This window comes from Octopus bimaculoides, chromosome 11 (genome assembly GCF_046866305.1).
Source record: "Octopus bimaculoides isolate indiv1 chromosome 11, ASM4686630v1, whole genome shotgun sequence".
NCBI classification, from domain to species: Eukaryota; Metazoa; Mollusca; class Cephalopoda; order Octopoda; family Octopodidae; genus Octopus; species Octopus bimaculoides.
In genome coordinates this window covers 17,792,400-17,807,399 of record NC_142938.1, presented here as the reverse complement: position 1 = coordinate 17,807,399, position 15,000 = coordinate 17,792,400, and the positions used below count along the sequence as shown (strand labels likewise).

Sequence of the window (15,000 nt, the reverse complement as noted above, 5' to 3'; positions counted from 1 at the left end):
CAGTTCAATATCGTAGCAGCATAGGAGACAGAAATGGTTACCTTCATGAAATAAACTTTTACAACTTGGTTACTGTGTTGCATTATAAATATCACCTTTCAATTACCTTTTTCTTTTTAAGATTTGCAATAATGCAGGGTCACCACAGCCCCCTTACAGAGTTTGTACCTGGCTTCCAAAATTAATAAGCTTTTGTAAGATAACCAATGATGTTTTGAATAATATAGAATTTTCAAAAATAATTCAAAGATAACCTTCAGTGCTATACAAAGTCTCTAATTGTATGGAGTTGATGCGCTGAAATATTAAACCAAAGAACTTAGTATAAATTCTTTGAAATTTTCTTTGTAGACTTCTTCATAAAACTTAAGCATTGATCACAACATTTTTCTTTTGTTATATTACTAGAATTGTGATTAATTTTCCTTTTACATTTTTATTCAAAAGCCTTTTTTTCTCTATTATTATTTTTTTTTTTTCAAATTTCTTTTTGGTTACTTTAACATCACAATTATTTTATAATTTTCAGGAAATAATTTCTTTCTTGGATAAAAAAATAAAAATTGAGCAACCAAAAATTAATACTTAAATTATTTCAGATATAAAAATAGCAAGATGAAAAAGAAAAAGAAAATGGTAATAGTCAATCTTTCCTTCTTTCTTTTCATTTCATTTCATATTTGTGAAGTTTTAATCTTTCATATTCAAACTGGCTAAGTGTGGCTGATATAAAGACAACATTATTAATTCAATTTGGCCACACTGAGCCTCACATTAACTTTGATAACAGACATGCCTCTTTCCTACACCAAACCAGACAGGAATCCCAGACTTGGTCTTGCTAACAATTTACTTTTGGTAGTAGAACCACCCAGAGAGATTTAGTCAGAGGACATAAAGAGATGCAACTAATTATCATAAGGCATTTACTCTGACGCTCTTTTGATTCTGCCACTCACTCTCTCCATTGCAAAATTTATCCCCATTCCCAAATTTTACCAAAATATTCATGTAAAATTATATATGCATTTGTATGTGCATACACACACACACACACACAGTTATAAATATTCTTTAAATTTATATATCATTGTTATTTTCTTTTTTCAATTTCATTTGAAAGCAAACATTAGATATATACATTCTAGCAGTTAATAGAATAGTCATTTTAATAAATGAAACTGAAATAATTCTTTTTGCACAAGACAAAATGAAAAAAAAACACATCCACACACGTGTGTGTATGAATGTGTGTGTGTATGCATGTATGTATTGCTGGGCTTTGAATTTGATCAGTGATATATCCAATCTTACTCCTGTGGCAGTTTGAATGGGCAGGCTATCAGTTGTTATCTTAATGCGGTGGCAGAGACTGAAAAGAAATAAGGGAAAAATGTATTAAAAAAAGGAAAAGCTAAGACAAAAAGCAAAAAGGTGCTTAGCTATAAGGCTACGAATATATATGAGGGAGCGAGCATAGCCCTCTGGTCATGACATTCAATTCACAATCACTTCAGCTTCACTTTCAAAGCCTGAATATTTCAGTAAGCGTCTTGAGTAGATACAAGTCGTGTGAGTGAAACTGGAGAGATAGAAACAGTATGGAAGTGTATAAACCCTTTAGCATCCAGATTACTCTGTCAAAAGTAATACTATTTACACACACTGTTTTCAGTTAATCATGCATTGTACTGTAGCTTTGGGATATCAATAATATGAGCAAGTTGGGAAAGTGTTGTGCACTATAACCTCAGTTTGATCAATACTTTGGGAGTGGATTTAGTACTTGGAAATTGAACAGAAACTCTTCATATTCTTTGTGTGTGTGTGTGTGTATGCACACGTATGCATGTGTACATGCGTGCATGCATATCTGTTTGTCTTTATGTATTTTGCATTGACACCATGTAGGCAGAAGTCAGTGATGATGTATATGTCCTGCATAAGCAAAAATTCTGGTGGCTTGACTAATTCAACATGCAGTGGTTGGAATAAAGTACTTTCCTTGAAAACAAGTAAGAGTTAGTATCAGGAATGGCATGCAGCCATAGATAACTGCCTAAAGGAGTCTGTGCGGCGTATGTCAATATGGGAAAAGTAAATGTAAAATTACAAATGGAGCCTGGTGTAGCCATCTGGTTCACTAGTCCTCAGTCAAGTCGTCCAACCCATGCTAGCATGGAAAGCGGATGTTAAACGATGATGATAATGATGATAATGATGATGATGATGATAACATAACTTGTTTTTTTTTTTAATGCCAATGATATCTCTGAATTATTTAATCACTAAACAGTTTTATTTACTTACTTAACTCAATTACTAAATTCTTGTTTGAAAAACTATGATAAAAAAAAAAAACCCACACATTAAAAATAAAAGAAAAAGCATACTTACAGTGAAAAAAACATAATTCAAAACAAACAAAACACACCCTAATGTTTAGTTGAGTTAAGGTTTCTGTTGAAGCAGATAACGATCACAGATATTTTTCACAGACATCTGGCCCACTCGACTGGCTTCTCGTCCGATACGGCGAATTTCTTCAGTGTTGTTGCTTTTCACAGCCAAAAGATATGCAGTCTTCAGTTTCCCCAACAGGATATATGCATTGATCTGGAACAGAAACAGTACAAAATGTGAGATTAATTCAAAGATTAATTAAGCACAAGTGTGGTTGTGTGGTGAAGACGTTCACTTCTCAACCACACAGTTCGAAGTTCAGTCCCACTGCATGGCATCTTAGGTTAGTGTCTTCTACTATAGCCTCAGTCTGACCAAAGCCATGAGTGGATTTGACAGATGGAATTTCAAAGAAGTCTATCATAAATGTATGTGATAGGCACTGTTGTGGCTGTGTAGTAAGAAGCTTGCTTCCCAATAAAGTGGTTTGGGGTTCAGTCCCATTGCATGGCATCTTCTACTATATCCTCAGGCTGACCAAAGCCTTGTGGGTGGATTTGGTAGACAGAAACTGAAAGAAGCCCATTATATATATATAAATATTATGTGTATGTGTGTATTTATGTGCGTGTGCCTTTGTGTCTGTGTTTGTCCCCCTCTCCATTGCTTGACAACTGATGTTGGAGTGTTTACATCCTTGTAACTTAGTGGTTCGGCAACAGAGACCAATCGAATAAGTACTAGGCTCACAAAGAATAAATCCTAGGGTCGATTTCTTCAACTAAAAAACTCTTTAAGGCGGTGCTCCCACATGGCCGCAGTCAAATGACTGAAACAAGTAAAAGAATAAAAGAATGTATGTATTTATGTACAGGCGCAGGAGTGGCTGTGTGGTAAATAGCTTGCTTAACAACCACATGGTTCTGGGTTCAGTCCTACTGCATGGCACCTTGGGCAAGTGTCTTCTACTATAGCCTTGGGCCGACCAAAGCCTTGTGAGTGGATTTGGTAGACGGAAACTGAAAGAAGTCCGTCGTATATATGTATATATATATATATATATGTGTGTGCATATGTTTGTGTGTCTGTGTTTGTCCCCCCAGCATCACTTGACAACCGATGGTGGTGTGTTTATGTTCCCATAACTTAGCGGTTCGGCAAAAGAGACCGATAGAATAAGTACTAGGCTTACAAAGAATAAGTCCTGGGGTTGATTTGCTCGACTAAAGGCAGTGCTCCAGCATGGCCACAGTCAAATGACTGAAACAAGTAAAAGAGTATATATATATATGTATGTGTGTGCGTGTGAATGTGTATATGTTTGTGTCTCCTTGTCTTGACAACACATGATAATTGTAAACCAGTGTCACCATTATACAAGCAGTGATATTCATTTCCAATAGACTACAGAAATATATTTGGATATGGAGAAATATTACCTTGCCTGGAAACATGTGAAGTTTGGTGAGAGGAAGAGAATCCAGCCATAGAAAATCTTCCTCAACAAACTCTGTCTTGCCCATGCAAGCATGGAAAAGTAGATATTAAAATGATAATGAATAGAAATAGTATACATGTCTGAGATAATGAGTTATTACTGATTAGATTATTAATTATTGGGCAATTAACTTCATCTTTAAAGTCAGGAATTTTATATTTTTTATATTTTAAAATATTTACATCTATACTACCTTTCCATCATTTTGATATCTGATCATCTTCAGGTGTTTTATTTCTAGATGTGTATATAAGCCCTAAAATAGAGTAACCTCTACTAAAGACCCAACAGATCGAGACAGACAGACAGGTAGCTAGAAAGAAAAAGAGATAGAGAGAGAGAGAAGAACTACAGAAAGAGAATTACTTACTTTATTAGAATCAGCTTTGATATAGTCAATAAGACTTCCAGACTCCTTCAGTTGGGTCTAAAAATAAAATATGTTGCTTTTGATGTAACCATTATCATTATCATTTGCAAAAAGAAAAACAAACATAATAATATGTTAAAATTCTGTTAATACTCCAGGACATTGCCTGTCAATCTCCTGTGACTCATCATCATCATCGTTTAACGTCCGCTTTCCATGCTAGCATGGGTTGGACGATTTGACTGAGGACTGGCAAGCCAGAAGGCTGCACCAGGCTCCAATCTGATCTGGCAGAGTTTCTACAGCTGGATGCCCTTCCTAACGCCAATCACTCTGAGAGTGTAGTGGGTGCTTTTACGTGCCACTGGCATAAGGGTCAGTCACACAGTACTGGCAATGACCACGCTCAAAAAGATGCTTTTTACGTGCCACCTGCATGGGAGCCAGTCCAGCAGCACTGGCAAAATAAATAGTAGCAATATGCTGTGTCCCACCACAAGATCCAGCCCATGTTGCAGTGTAGTGGTTTGCATGCCTCAATGACTCTATACAAGCTGAGCACAAGCTTCTGGTAGAGTCTCCCTTGAGGGATACGTCAAAGTTAGAAGTCAGACTAATATGAACTACCTCTTCCCAGAGGTAAAAATGGGTTTCCATAGGGCCAACACCTCTACCTAGAAAAAGCAAAGTTAGAGAAGAATTGATGGTGATTCAAAACCAGCAAGACTTGGAAGTGAAAGTTCTCTCAGGGAAACATACAATGCAGTATATCAAAATCCAAAAGAAGCTGTGATTTGAAAAATATAGCCCAGAGTAGAGAACAATATTAATGGTCTATGCTCCATAGAGAGCAAAGGGCTTAATTGAATCAGTCAATATAATTGGTTTCAAATTTTGGCACAAGGCCTGTAATTTTGGGGGAGGAGTTAAGTCAATTGGAGTGACCCCAGTGCACAACTTGTACATATTTTATCAACCCTGAAAGGATGAAAGGCAAGGTCAACGCCAGTAGCATTTGAACTCAGGATATAAAAACGGATGAAATGCCACAAGGCATTTTGCTCAGTGTGCTAATAATTCTGCCAGCACCCCACCTTTAAATCAATCAATATATTTAGTCATATCTGAGTGACAATGCTTTCTTCCCAACAAAAATTTACCTTGTACTTAATATAAATAAAAATCCTTATTACCTCAGTAAATGTGTGCCTCTTGTCTGCAATGCCTATCAAGCAAGCATCGATGACAGCATCACACATCCTGCTGTCTCCTAGTTTATTGACAGCGATCCAGTTGACCAAGAACTTAATGTCATTGTAGCGATGAAGCTTGACTAGGCCTCGACCGACATGGCAGAAGGTTGTCTTCTTGTCCAACCTGTATTCCTGTAGAAAATAAAAAGAGAAAGAAAAGTGAGGAAAATAACTTAAAAAAGAAAAAAAAAGTGAGATAAGTAAAAGACCATGGAGAATAAGCAAAATATAAACAAATAAAAGTACGAAATGACCATAGCTGAAAAACCTAATCTTTTATTCATTTACTTGTTTCAGTCATTTGACTGCGACCATGCTGGAGCACCGCCTTTGTACATGAATTTGCTCAGTTTGAACTGACCAGGTGCTAAACAACAACAACAACAACACACAAACACATTCACATGCACACAGGTGACAGGAAGGGGCATGTTGGCATTAGGAAAAGCATCCAGCTGTAGAAACTATGCCAAAGTAGACAGTGGAACATGAGGCAGTTCTTGGACTTATCGAATCCTGTCTCAAGCCATCCAACCCATGCCAGCTTAGAACATCATCATCATCATTTAATGTCCATTGTCTATGCTAGCATGGACTGGATAGTGTGACCAGAGCTGGCAAGCTGGGGGAGGGGGGATGTGTGCACCAAACTCCAATCTGATTTGCCAAGGTTTCTATGGCTGGATGCCCTTCCTAATGCCAACCACTTTGCAGAGTGTGCTGGATGCTTTTATGTGGCACCACACAGGCACATTTATGTGGCACCACACAGACACTTTTACATGTCACTGCATGAGCACTTAGGAACATAAACGTTAAATAATGATGACAATGATGATGTTGACGCTGATGATGACACTTGCAAAAAAGAAGTACACAAACCTTGATTATTCTCAATACTATGTCATAACCTTCTTTTCGGTCTTCCTCTGAACCATCACAGCTCAGCAATATCTGGAGGAAAAAAGATCAACAAAGTTTAAGATATCGGTAAAAGCCATTTAACAACAACACAGAGTTCAGAGAAAAACAAATTTACTGGATATTTTTAACTTTAAACTAAACTCTAAAGAAGAATTAAAATTCAAAATAAAATGTTTTAATATTGGTTTCAAATTTTGGCACAAAAATTTTGAAGAAGACACACATACACACACCCAAATTTTATAAGCTATTATATAAGCTATAAAATTTGGAGTGAAAAACCAAATCTGAAACAAATGAAGAAAAATTTTTTGTTTCTGTTGCCATACCATTGTGACCAAGTCCATGCGGATCTGAGCATTTCCAAAAAGTGTTGGTGCCCCATATTTGTGGGATGCCAAGTAGCTGGCAGCAACATTGGCAGCAGAATTATCAGCTTTGTTCAGACAGGCTTCCAAGAACTTGGTCACTTCAATTTGCAATCTGATTCGAAGAATTTGCCTGCAATGAAAGAAAGACAAAAAAAAAAAAATTATAATAGGTTAAAAAAAAATATTTAGGTGCAGATATAGCATAGGAACAGGTAAGGCTGTGTAGTGAAGAAATTTGCATTGCAACCATGAGGTCTCAGGTTCAGTCCCTTTGTGCTGCACCTTGGGCAAGTGTCTTCTACTAGAGCCCTGGATTGACCAATGCCTTGTGAGTAGATTTGACAGACAGAAACTGTGATGAAGCTTATCGTGTGTGTATGTATGTGGTAAGCTTCTAGGAATCCAATCTGTGATGTAGATTCACTTCCTAGTTGAGGTCTATATCAATTTACCAAACACCATTTCTTATGATTTCCATCTGCAATTAATAGGCCAAAAGAGGGAGGGGCTTGGCCAGATGGATATAGTCTTGACAAGCCCCAGGAAGACATGGACTTTTGTTGGCGACCCAACATTACTTTTAGTGGCACAAGTGGTTTTTGTTTTAAGATCCTCATCGTTTTAACAGCACTTTTTCATGCTTGCATGGGGCAGATGGAATTTGTTGAGACAGGATTTTTAAGGTTGGATGCCCTTTCTGTCACCAATCCTTACATATTTCCAAGTAAGGTAATCCTTTCCCATGGCCCGACATATTTTCATAGAAGATTAGAGATGATGGACAATGTTTGTATGGTGGTGACACTTGTTTACAACCTCACATGATGTTAAAACAGATACTAACACCCTGGGCTTCTTTCAGTTTCCATTTAGCATATCCATTCAATAGGTTTGATCAGCCAATGGCTATGGTAGAAGACACAAGCCCAAACTGCCACCCAATGGGACTGAACCCAAAACCATGTAGTTGGGAAGCAAACTTCTTCAAAAAAAAAAACTAACATCTGTGTAATGGAATTTTGATTGAATGTATCTGATTTAGCAGTAAAAGGATTAAAGTATTTTGTTTAAATTTAATCTTGCTCACAAAATTTCATGAAAGAAACTTTCAGTTAATTTAATCCAAACATCAATTTAATAATGAAGTTATTTGTTTTATTAAAACCTTCTGCATTCCTAATTATTTTATAAACCAGAATGTTACCCATCATATGGCAAAATATTGATTATGGAAAAGGATCTGGAGTGATGGTCACTTACTTTTGCACTTCGGACGGTACTTTGATCAGTCGAACAGCCGTCTCTTCCATCTCAGTGGACATCAATGATGAACTCTTTTGTGGTGTAGCACCAGGGGATAAATTGGCCAAGAAATGTGGTTTTGGCACATTTCCCCATTGGGACGGTTCAAGATAAGAGTGTAGGTGCTTCTCAGCTTCATAGAGGCAATTTATGCCTGAAGCCAAGTCTCCATAACTCTGTCCAGATCCTAAGTAGAAGTATCGAGTACATGTCATTGAAGCTCGAATGAAATCCTGCAAAAATAAAAAAAGACATACATATATAAATATATCATCATTGTCATCATCAATTAATGCTTGTTTTCCATGCTGGCATGGGTTGGATGGTTTGACAAAACTTGGTGAGCCCTACCAGATCTTGATGTGCTCCGATGTCAGCTTTGGCATGGTTTCTATGGTTAAATGCCCTTCCTAATGCCAATCACTCTACCATATGGACTGGGTGTTTTTTATGTCACTGAAGTTGTCAGGTAACTTGGAGGACAATGAAGACAAGAAAATGAAAAGAAAGCCGCCTTGGTTAAGTATTTGACAGGTGGGATGGAAGGTGGCTTTATGTCAGCTGTTGCAGGGTTAAAGTATGATAGAAGGACAAACACAGGTGTTTTGCTTTAGTGAGATATACCGTCCACTGTCCTAAATCACACTACAGAAGAGTGGGTGGGAATAGCCAGGGCGGAACCAGAAAGAGAGAGATAAAATAATGGTGATGATGTGTCAGGGCGGACCCTCAAGGTACATTCAATAATTGGGGACAGAAGAATACTGAATGGGTGTGGGTAAAAATTGCAAGAATGTATGGGGAGAGTGAATGATGGCTAAAAATGGAAAATAGATAAGAGTTGAGGAGTGGTTGATGATAAATATATGGAGGGAAGGTAGGGAAAAGGTGATGAATGTAGAGATTGGATAAGGATGAAGGAAAGAAGGAGTGAATGTTGGACATGGGTGGAGGAGTAGATGATGATACATCAGATGGAGTGAAGGTGGGAGAGAGTAGGTGATGACTGCCAGGACAGAAGGCAGTGGGCCTGTAAAACTGTCCAACCCATGTCAGTATGGGAAAACAGACATTAAATGATGATGTTGATGATGGGGATGATGTGTGTGTGTGTGTGTGTATTATATACATGTGTATTATATATATATATATATTATATACAAACCTTCATGAAAAGCTGAACTTCATAAAGGACATGATATAGCTTATGGTTCAGAAGATAGCGACAGGCACTGGTAAAATAAGCATTCCATTTCTCCAGGGTCGTGTCTATGACGAGCATCTTGTCAAGCAAGGTACGCAGGTTGCCAGACTTCAGGGCAGGAATCAGCAAACTTTCTTCAAACACCTCCGGACTACTTTGCTGCAACAGAAAATAATACAAAACAACACTGAACAATGTGTTGTAGCATCTATTTATTGTTTCTTTGTCTCTGAGTTTGGTGGTGGTGTGTGCGTGTGCGCGTGTGTATTTGTGTCACATATGCATTGTGTGTTTGTTTATATCTGATTACCATAACAAGGATTTGGTCTACCCAATCCTGCTAGAGTAATGAAACAGATATCTTACACATATAGACAAACACATCTTTTGATATCATTTCATGTAATTTTTTTTTTAAACAAAATGATTGGCAAAGGCTATGATTTATAAAATATTTTTTATTAACATCCTTTTTATTTTAAAACATCAACAGGAAAAGAAAAAGTCAATCACTTCAAATCAAATCAAATCATTTCGACCAATTAAAACTCGGTATCAACTGTAATTTTTAGAAGTTAATGAGAGGAACTTACATGGTCGAGAATGAACTGGATAGCTCGGAACCAGTGACCATTTCTTCGGTAAAAGTCCACCACATTAGTATATGTCCCATAGATCTCCAGATAGTGGGCACATTCTTCAAAGCGCACTTTATCCAGGTTACTTTCCTCAGAAAAACGCTGAAGATTAGAAGTAAAAACAGTGAAATCAAATCAGATGTCTTCCCAAAGTTAAAACACACCATTATATGGTCTTTTGTTTGAGGTACCCACAGATCAACCACAAGATTAAGACACAGGAAAAAATAAAGATTATTACCACTGTTCATCGATATATACATGAAGCCATTACAAATACAGGGCCTCGCAGAAAAAAAAAAACCTTCCATAGCTTTCTCTACTGCGTCCTGCTGTTAGTGAAGTAAGGAGAGTGGGCAGATGGTAATGGTGTCTTCATGTAACTAAGGTTTTACTGTTTTTCTTTTTCCTTTTTTACATTGACCATCATGGTCCGGACTGATGCACACCATCTATTTGCAGTTGAAATATTTCTCAATAATGGTGAAGGGGAGATGTTTTTTTTTGGGGGGGGGGGGCTGCACCCTGTACATGTCCATCGACCCACAAATATCCAAATGTGTTGTTATCATACTAGAACAATGCTTCCAAATTCTTTTGTAGCTCTGTACCCCCTTTCAACGGATGATGTTTTACAAATGCTTCCTTTGCAGAGTTTGCAAAAGAAAACAGAAAAATCACCAGATTATATTAATCAAACAGAAGAGAGAGAGAGAGAGAGAGAAAGAGAAAGAGAGACAGAGAAAGAGAGAGAGAGAGAGAGATATTCAGTATTGTATGTTTGTGTGTCTATATACGGTTATCATTACAAAGGTTTAGTCTATTCAACCTGCAGTGGTAATGTAACAGTTATGCAAATAAATACATTTTCTTATGTGCAGTGGTTTATAATCCATATTTCTTATACTGTCCCATCTAGTATGTGCCTCTTTTTATATATATGGACTAACACCCTCCAATATCAGATATATGAGAATTATTAAAGAAGAGAAGGACATGTATGTAATGAAATTAGATGGGACCTTGGCACATCATCAGTCAAATTGCAACTCATTGGTAACATAATGTCCTACTCATATTCTAATCCCAATATTGGGGAGGGGGGACCGTGTTCAGGGAAGTGTATTTGTATTAAGTAATGTATGTGGTTTAAAAAAAAAAAAAACATTATGGCTCCACCTCTGTACATCCAGCATCCTCCATAGCAACTCCTTGGCATTTACCTCTGTCGTGTGACTTCACAATGCCTCACCACCGATGGAGCACAACCATTCAAACTTAAGAACTGCTGTACTATAACTACAACACTAACTCTACTTAATAACAGTCGATATAAATGGTGGTTGATTTCTCCAGTCACACTTTACCTCATATAGAGAGAGGAGGAGGAGGAGGAGGCGAGATTAAAAGAGAAGTACAAAGAGTGTTAACATAAGAGGTACAGAACGAGTATTTATAACTTTCAAAAAAAAAATACACATTTTTTTATGAAATTTTGCACAGATAGATTTTCGTATGAGTAGACCGTGAATATTTTGATAAAATTTAGCAAAATAACATTTATTGCAAAATTACAAATGGGAGATTAATTTTATTTAATTTGAAGGTTAATACATATTTTTCCTTTTGGAAATTAGTATTCATTTCATCATTTTGTTTTAGCACCAAGAAACTTCATAAAAGTTAAATTATACTTGTAAATATTGTATGTATACCGTATTTTCTGATATTGCCTATGGTGATAAAAATATAGTTTTAAAATTACCTGTTGTATGATAGGTATACATTATATAAACTAGTATACATTATATAATCAATAACATTTCCAATTGATCTGAACAAATGTTAAACACATAAGCAGCAGAGCCACTGGAATACCAATAACCAAACTCTGTGCAAGGCTGCTGACCACTTCCAGAGAATTTTCTCCAAGACTAGACTTCACATGATTTGAGGGAGATTTGGCTGGTATTTCTACGACAATAAATAAAGCCATGAACTGATGATTCATTCTCTACATAGCTGATTGACCTGCTAAAAGAGCAGCCAAATCTTCAAATCATATCCTAACATCTTAAAAGTATGTAAAGAACACATAGAATCATGTAGTTCTAGATATACTGTGCCAAGAGAAAAAAACAAAAACAAAAACAAAACAGGATGGTTATTGCTAGGATGGTTTTGATTCAGTAGGAATTGATTTGGGGCTAAACATGCATTTGATCCAAGAGAAGCTCTACATGGTGAGTGGAGCTGCTAAAAATAAAAGGTTGAGTCTCCCTCAAATCATTGATGAAGTCTTCAATAAACTGTGTGAGAAAACATAACCAAGATAGGATTACCATTATAGGAAGGTTTTTCATCAGGGCTACCCGGGGTTAAACAACAATAGCAATAACACTGGATCTGAGCCAACAAAGAAACTTCTATGTGGTTACTCAATCTGCTAGAAATAGCAATAAAATCTCCCTAAAATTAATACTTGAATAATTAATGTTGCCCTAGATAAGCTGCATGAGAGCAAATATATGTATATATCAAAACAGCAGTTTTGATGTGTGTTATATATATATATATATATATATATATAATGCAATTACTCTGCAAACAGAATTCACCAGAAATTTCGAATGCTATGTATATCTCATTTGATTAATGTGAAAATGCAGATGTGGTTCACATGGACAGAGCTTGGATTTTATATATATTAGGTTGTCAAGCAAATTCTTGTGGAATTTTAAATTTTGGTTTTAAATGATCTATTTTCAAATTAATTATCATTAAATTACTTTGACTTTATATATCATTTTAAAGCCCATTTTACGCTCTATCTAATCATGTTACTCTTTTTCTTTTTGAATAATTAGGCCAATTTTTCCAGAACGTTGAATACAACATGGACAAAAAGCAAATTCGCACAATTTTCTTATTCCAGTTCAAGCTAGGCCGAAAAGCTGCTGCAACAGCTCACAATATCAGCGATGTGTTTGGCCCAGGAACCAATAATGAACGTACAGTGGTGATGAGAGTCTTGAAGATGATAAGCATAGTGGTTGTCCATTGGATGTTGATAACGATCAACTAAGAGCCTTAGTCGAAGCCAATCCACGCACAATTGTTTGAGAGCTTGATTCTGAATTAGAAGTAACATATACGACAATTTCAAACCACTTGAAAGATTGGAAAAACAAAAATACTTGAGAAATAGGTGCCACACGAATTGAACAACAACCCAAAAAAACGCCGTTTTGAAGTGTCGTCTTTACTTCTTTTACGCAACAAGAATGACCCGTTTCTCGACCGGATTGGGACTTGCGATGAAAAGTGTATTCTTTACGACAACTGGCGATGCTCAGCTCACTGGTTGGACACAGACAAAGCTCCACGGCACTTTCCAAAGCTAAAGTTGCACCAAAAGAAGGTCATGGTGACTGTTTGGTGGTCTGCGGCTGGTTTCATCCATCACAGCTTTTTGGATCCAGGCGAAACCATTACGGCAGAGAAGTACTGTCAGCAAATGGATGAAATGCATAAGAAACTCCAACAACAACATCCAGCATTGGTCAATAGAAACAGACCAATTCTTCTCCACGACAATGCTTGGCCGCATGTTGCACAACTGACCCTGCAGAAGTTGAACTAATTGGGCTACGAAACTCTACCTCACCCGCCATATTTACCAGGCCTCTTGCCTACTGACTACCACTTTTTCAAGCATCTCGACAACTTCCTGCATGAGAAATGCTTCAAAAACCAAGACGATACCAAACACGCCTTCAACGACTTCATCGCCACCAGCATGCAGGATTTTTATGCTACTGGCATAAATTAACTTGTTTCACGTTGGCAAAAGTGTGTTGATTCTGATGGTGTTTATTTCGATTAATAAAGTTTTGTTTGAGCCGAGATATGTGCATCTGAATTTAAAGGTTAAAAACTGCAAGAACTTTCTTGACAACCTAATATATACACACACATATGGCTTAACCAATGGTTGGACAGCAGTTGTTTAGAATGACCTAAGATTAAACAACAACAACAATAATGATAGTAACTAATACATTGAAACATCAACACAATACAGAAATCTGTGCTTCTTGAAATTTCCCATATCCTAAAAGACCTGTTGTTGTTGTTATTTAGACAAAGGTTAACCATGATTAAGGAGCCATATGACCAGAGGCATTTCAGCAGGGAATATCCTGTTAAATGTGCTCTTCTTTCTTTAAGATGGTATAGAGTGAATACAAAGAGATTTGGCTGGTGTGTTTAGCATATTGAAAAACCACATAGAATTCCTTCTATCTGAAGTTAGAGCTGATGGAAACAAAAAAAACAAACAAAAAAAAACTAGAAAAAAAAAACCTTTACTTTTGCAGCAAACAAAATGGTAAGTAGGAATGAAAAGGAAATAGACATGCAAGCTGGAAGAAAAGAATTGCTCACTCCTGAGATCTTTATTAGTTCTGGTTCACATATAGTGTAATCAAATGAGAGATAAATCTCCTTTTGGATAGGACAAGTACATCAGACTACAATTAAATATTATTATAGGATCTGGTACCTACACCACAAGAACTTGATCTATTATAATTCTATCAAGGATGCTTCATAGGAATATTAAATCAACTCCCATACTTTCATCATCATCATCATTTAATATCTATTTTCCATGCTGGCATAGGTTGGATGGTTTGACATGGCAAGTCAGAAGACTGTACCAAGATTTATTGCCTGTTCTGGCATGGTTTCTATGGTTGGATGCCCTCCCTAATGCCAATCACTTTACAGAATATATTAGGTGCTTTTTACACAGAGTCAGCACCAAGTGGCTCACCAAATAATTTGCAAGACAAAGACTCTTCGACTGGGAGCAGGAGTAGTATTGAAGGAGGAAGCTTTATGCCAGTTCAGTTTAATGCGGTGAATTGGCATAATGAAATATGGTATCTCTACAAGTAATTAACATGTATGTACCAGCTGTCACAAATGTGTTTAATATGTGAAATTGGTATCTTCAATAATGTTAGACTGTTA

At 36.7% G+C, this 15,000-nt stretch overlaps 1 protein-coding gene across 4 annotated transcripts in view; it reads right to left on the bottom strand.

Annotated features, from left to right (window-relative positions):
* Nucleotides 1-385: 385 nt before the first annotated feature.
* LOC106867460 (uncharacterized) overlaps nt 386-15,000 on the bottom strand; it is a 97,018-nt gene continuing 82,403 nt past the window's right edge. For 2 of the 4 annotated variants that reach the window (XR_016243604.1, XR_016243605.1), the window contains 9 exons: nt 9,919-10,065; nt 9,287-9,484; nt 8,080-8,354; nt 6,778-6,949; nt 6,407-6,478; nt 5,465-5,656; nt 4,272-4,328; nt 2,398-2,616; nt 386-1,372 (listed from right to left, as the gene is read on the bottom strand). Coding sequence is in view for 2 of the 4 variants with exons in the window: in XM_089359580.1 (XP_089215706.1) it covers nt 2,452-2,616; nt 4,272-4,328; nt 5,465-5,656; nt 6,407-6,478; nt 6,778-6,949; nt 8,080-8,354; nt 9,287-9,484; nt 9,919-10,065 (1,278 nt within the window). In the remaining 2 variants the exon portion in view is untranslated. The remainder of the gene's footprint in view (nt 1,373-2,397; nt 2,617-4,271; nt 4,329-5,464; nt 5,657-6,406; nt 6,479-6,777; nt 6,950-8,079; nt 8,355-9,286; nt 9,485-9,918; nt 10,066-15,000) is intronic. The other 2 variants (XM_089359580.1, XM_089359581.1) reach the window with 1 other exon arrangement.